The sequence below is a fragment of the Sminthopsis crassicaudata genome, chromosome 1 (assembly GCF_048593235.1).
Source record: "Sminthopsis crassicaudata isolate SCR6 chromosome 1, ASM4859323v1, whole genome shotgun sequence".
NCBI classification, from domain to species: domain Eukaryota; kingdom Metazoa; phylum Chordata; class Mammalia; order Dasyuromorphia; family Dasyuridae; genus Sminthopsis; species Sminthopsis crassicaudata.
The window spans coordinates 616,521,244-616,527,243 of record NC_133617.1 but is presented as its reverse complement, the minus strand read 5'-3'; the positions used below and the strand labels follow the sequence as shown (position 1 = coordinate 616,527,243).

The 6,000-nt window shown below is 32.6% G+C and overlaps 1 protein-coding gene across 4 annotated transcripts in view; it reads right to left on the bottom strand.

The window, feature by feature from the left end:
- Positions 1-5,119: 5,119 nt before the first annotated feature.
- C1H5orf34 (chromosome 1 C5orf34 homolog) overlaps positions 5,120-6,000 on the bottom strand; it is a 35,052-nt gene continuing 34,171 nt past the window's right edge. For all 4 annotated transcript variants that reach the window (XM_074282564.1, XM_074282563.1, XM_074282562.1 and 1 more), the window contains one exon: positions 5,120-5,359. In XM_074282564.1, coding sequence (XP_074138665.1) covers positions 5,160-5,359 — 200 coding nt within the window. In that variant the 3' untranslated portion in view covers positions 5,120-5,159. The remainder of the gene's footprint in view (positions 5,360-6,000) is intronic.

Below are 6,000 nucleotides of genomic sequence, written 5' to 3'. Positions count from 1 at the left end.
ATCTTCAACAGATACAGCTTTCACTAAATCACTAATGAGCTTGGAAACTTGTTCTTGCTTACACAAATCTGAACTCCCTTGTCTTGGCCCTGCCCAATCATGTTTTCCCATCAGGAAGTATCATGGTTTAGTAGAAAGCTGCTAGTCAGGGAACTTGGGCTCTCAGGGCTGTCACTATATATTACTTTGGCAAAATGTTTCTATCTTTCTGGGTCTTCATTGCTTCATTTATAAAATGAGAGAGTTGAACAATATGATATCTAAGAAGATATCTTTGAGCTCCTCATGTATGATCTTATAACCAAGGAGGATTTAATCCTCAGCATGTACTCTAACCTACAGGGTCGTCCTTTTCCTTGGAGGACTCTGCTCACCCAAATCCCATCTAACTTAGCAGGGACAGCCCTAATCAACCCTTTTAGGATGCTTTCTCTGGTTCTTGATCTCTCAACTCAATAATAATAATAAATTCTGCCTACTATATGTAGGACATTATGCTAGATTAAAAAAATGATATTGCCTTCAATGAAAACTCATACTATAAGATACTTTAAGAAAATCTGAGCAGGTTATGGCTTTTAGCTGGGGGTGGGGTGGGGAGTAGGGAAGACTTAGATGGAGGAATGACACCTGCACTGGGCCTTACACAGAGAACTATTTCAAGAGGAAGAGATATGGAGAGTGTTTCACATTAGGAAGAAAGCCTGCATACATTTATAGTAATGGGAAAATGCAGAAGAAAAAGCAATAGTCAATAGTCCAATTTTGCTAGATGTAATATGAAGGGTAGTAGTCTGAAATAAGACTAGAAATCTAGGTAGGAGCCAGATTATGGAAAGTCTGAAATGCCAGGCTAAAATGTTTGCTACAGGCAATAGGGAAGACACTATAGGTTTTTTGGTGGCGAAGTGGCATGATCAAAGTTGTATCTTAGAATATTTTGGCAACTATTTGAAAGTTAGACTGAAGGAATGCCTAGAAGCAGAAAATCTAGGAGAGGAATAGTCATATTTGACTGGAAGAGAATTGATAAATACCTCAACTAGAACAAGGTTATTGAGAGGAGTGAAGATAGGGAAAAAAATTTATTTTTCCTTCTCTACTCTTAAAGAACTTAGTTTGTATACCCTATCATAAGAATTAGGAACTATACTACAGTGTTTGATAATTGTCTTAGTCATCGCCCTAGATACTAAACTCTTGTCAAAAAACTTTTGTCTTCTCAATAACTCAGAATGCTAAGCACCTAGTACATTGTAGGTACTCAATAAATATTTTATCAATAGACAAGTTCCAAGGGCAACTAAAAAAAAAGTTGCCTCTAACTGTATTTGTCTACAATGTGCTATCAAGTTCTTTCTTTCTAAATGACAATAAGAGAATTTTTACATGTTAAGGAGTTAACAGATTCAAAAGTTAAAAGTCAACAGAATTCAGAAAGTGGAAGCAGATGCAGGAATTATAATTAGAATAAAAAATTTTAGAAATGAATGGGACGTTGGAGAATTAGAACCCTGTGTTCTTCAAGTGTTATATATTACTCAGGCAATACTGACTTATGAGGTCTCCCCTGTTTGGCTGAATTTCCCTTTTAGGCATGAAACATCATTTATTGCTTGTCTATTCCTTGGTTTTCTGTCAAAATTAGTTTATTCTATAAAGAAAAAAATGCCAAGCACAGATCATTTTAACTTAAACAACTAAGTTGAAAAAAGTCTTGGACCAAATTCCAATTTGGAATGTATTAACCAGAGTATGTACTTATATGTTTGGGATAGAGAGAGAAGAGTTAACTTACTAAAAAACATTTTCATAATCAATTTTTCACTGGCCTAATGGCAATTTGGCATGACAATTATTAAGGATAAGGAGGCTGAAACTAGAAAATTTCAATTGAATTTGAGTATCAAGTCCAGAATGCAAAATAGTCCATTACTGGACTTCAGAGAACATATATAATAAACATAAATGTTGAGCTTGACTGCCCCTTAATGTCTTAGTCACTTAGTTATCTCTGTTACCATCATAATTACTGTAGATGCCACCCATGGGCTCTCTCTATATCGAAACTTCTGCCCTGAAAAGTCACTTTTGGGGACTACTATTGCAGTAAAAGTAACTATATGTAACTTTTGGCACCATGAAGCATCCCTACTTTACTCAAGGAGTAGCAAGGACAGTGTAGCCGAGAAGCTGTTAACCACAGCTACTCATTAAGGACCAGGGCCCAGGCCTAAATTCCAGGCAGTCTACTAGATGTTATTCAAAAAAATAACAAGATTAAAACTTATTTATGAATACTCAGTTTTCATAGGAAAGACCTTTACAAGGTTCACAACTCAATCCACAGGTATTTGTTGAATTTACTTTGCATAAAGTTTATTTCTGATCCCCTTCATTATTTTTGTCACTGTTGTGTGGCTTCTAATTTCTTCAAATTCCTTTTAAAATTGCTTTGCTAAATCTGGAAAATAGACAACACATTTATTTGGAAAGAATTTCCCTAGGTATTTGTCAAGATTGTGTTGTTCCTAAAATTTTAGATTTGGGGAAAAAACCCAACATAAGAAAAAATACATACTTGCCAAAAACAAAAATGACAATCTAACTAATGTTAGGAAAAAACAAAGAAATGTTACAACATTTCACTGAAAGACCTTAGGCCCAAATGAGATCCTCTTTGCATTATTATAGTATAAATCACTTACCACATCCAAGGCGCTAGAGATATAAAGGAAAAAAACCTAAAAGTGTTAACATTTTATTGAGAATATAACACATGCACAGGCAAGTGTTATACAAAGTAATGTGAAAATGGAGAGTGTATTTAGAATGCATAGGAGTAAAGAACAGTCAGGAAAGGGTTCATGATAAGAGTATACCTACTCAGACAGTCTCCAAAGAAAATAAAGATTTGCAGAGGAAGCTATGGTCAAACTTATATCCTATGGAGATTATTTTAGTAATTGTATAGGTCACAGATTGGAAAGGGACAAACTGGAAAGAGAAAATCGATTAGGTTATTATAGAACAGATGAAAACTCATAAATCTAAACCAGAACAGTGGTAGCATGCACATAGAATAAAAAGGGATACATGCAAGGGCTACATAGGTAGAATTAATAGGACAGGGCAGTTGATTTGTTGAGTAAAAGGGGTAAAAACAAGGATTATTTAAAAATACCTACTACACACTTAAAGATAACTGGGTAATGAACCTGAATGATTAGCAAGGATGACTATCATGCCCACATAAATAATGGAGTTTAGAGAAAGGGAGGATAGCTTTTTAGGGGGTAGGGAAAAATAATTAGTTCAACTTTGGAGATATGTTGTTTGAAATATTATCTTAGGGTCAACTAAATTGGTCAACTATCATTAATCTAAATATGATTGGAATTGCTGGGCCCTCTCCTCATTATAGGAATGTTTGTTAGCATTTCTTTTTCAATTGATATTCTTCCTTTATGAATAGGTAATTGCTAGCTAGAAAACATCAAGGGAAAGCTATAAATTTGTAATGGGAAAAGCTACACTGTCTTTTCACTACAGAACATACCCTCAAGACTATTTTCCTAACTAGTGGTCGTTATTTAAACAAAAATAATTCCTTTGTAGATACTCAAGGTCATGCTGATTTTTTATTTCTTCATTTATCTAGTCAACTTTTTGTGATCTACCCTGGGAACAAATGACCATTTTATGTAATGTACAATATTTTTACGATAGTCATTTCTTTTTTTCCAATTATTTAAACTTTATACACAAAATTTGAGTACATCCTTAAAAAAAAAAAAGGAATGTTACAAAAATTCCTCTATTTTTAAGTGGATTGTTCCCCAAATGTTTGTAAGTTGGTTGTTCAGAACTTAGAACACATTTTAATACATAAAATATATGAGAAGTGGTGAGTAAGTCTCCAGGTTAAACCAAAGAAACCTATAGTTTATGTAATACCCAAAATGCTACTGCAATAAAAAAAGAAAAATATCCTTAAAATAACAGTAATAAACAGATTCTAAAATTGAATTTGAATTAAGAACTGTTTTTCTTTAGTTTTTTATTTTTATTTTTTTTTTGGGGGGGAAGGGTGAGGAGGGAAACAGTCTTATCAAGAAAGGTAAGGCCATACATAAATAATTCAGAAAATGCTTGGTGGCCACTTTCCAAAGATATTAGTAGTGACTAGTTCTTTATTATGCTAACTTTAAATCCCCAAAATGACTTTCTTTCCCCCCTGGATATAAGGTGTCACTGACATAAAACACTGAGACCTCTTTAGTTTCTAAAAGGAAATAAAATTCTGGCACTGAGGTACTTCATAGGAAATTTGCACAGATAGAACTGAATGGTTTTTTCTATACTGAATTCTTACTCACTGTTCTCTAATACATTTACAGGGAAAAAAAAAATTCACTGGATCAGAAAAACTAGGTGTAGGCTAATAATTTCTTAGTTTTGCTTATTTTGAATAAAAAAATTTTGCAGGCTAGAAATGTACTCATTGTCCAGTCCCAGCAGATACAATATAATCACTTACTATATTTTCCTTATACATTTGTAAACTTACTCAAGGGCAGGAACTGTCATACTCATCTTCATCCTTCAACATTTAGCAAAGTATATGCAGGCTATTCTTAATAATATCTGTTGCTCCATAAACAAAAGCTGAGTGGGAAATCAAATGAAATTAATTTGTTCAGCAATCTCAAAGTTATTATTTAAAACAATATGATTAAAAATGAAAATTTCAAATTTAACTTACATTATCACACATTCATACAAAACTATTTTTAAGCAGTGTGAAATACACTGACATTAAATTAGAAAAATTTTCATACCATATAAGCCACTGGCTCAAGAGGAACAAATTTTCCTATTAATTTTTTTTTTTTTGATGAGGCAATTGGGGTAAAGTGATTTGACCAGGATCACACAGCTAGGAAGTGTTAAGTGTCTGAATCTAGATTTGAACTTAGGTCTTCCTGATTTTAGGGCTGGTACTCTATCCACTGCACCACCTAGCTGCCCTCCCATTCAATTTTCATGATAATTTTGTATACAAATAATCCTCGAGGATAATCATTTGTACCAACAAAACACAACTTTAAGAATATGATGTAGTTAAAACCTTTTATTAAAAAAAAAAATTACTATTTTTACTTTTTGGAACTGACTATTAGAGATTCAATATCCTGAAGGATTTCTGAGGTTTTCTTCAATGCTAATGATACATTCTTTTGATTAGCTTCTTCAAAAAAGCTACAGGGTTCTGAAGATTGTGGTTTGGAACTACCAGAAGACTGCTCAGTTTTTTTAGTAGAAATCTTATTTAGGACACTGTTGTTCTCCAATAAAACTAAGTTGTTTAATTAAGGAACATATTCTTTTTTCATTTTTAGAAGTCTTTTGACTAACAAACTGCCTTTGAAACTTATGCTTTTAACAGTTATGTAATATAGAAACTTCAGGAAAATTTTAAAGAGCAATATATGAAATCTATATAGATTTTTATAATGTAAAAAACCATTAAAACCAAAATTTTGGGTTAATGATTTTTTTAATGCAAATTTTTTTTTAATTAAATGGAAAAATATGCAAAGAACGTGTTTACTTTGTATCAACAAAGTCAGTATATCTAGGATAAAGGAAATAATGAGTTGGGGAGAAAAAAAAATCTGTGAATCATGTTTCTGATAATGTCTGACAGTCAATAGTTATTAGGAACAAACAGATGCATAAGACCAATAGGCATTCCCCAATATGGATATAGTGGTAAAAGAATATGAGAAAAAAACCAAACCAAAAACAACTTTCAAAAGAACTGCAAAGTATTAATAACCACATATAATACTAAGATTCAAGTGTTAGCAAATTACAACTGGCAGGCCAAATCTAGCCACCTATTACTCAGAAGTTAAGAATGGTTTTTATATTTTTAGATAAGTCACTAATGATAGTAAAGAGGAATGAAAATCAAATCACCTTGAGGTTTTAACT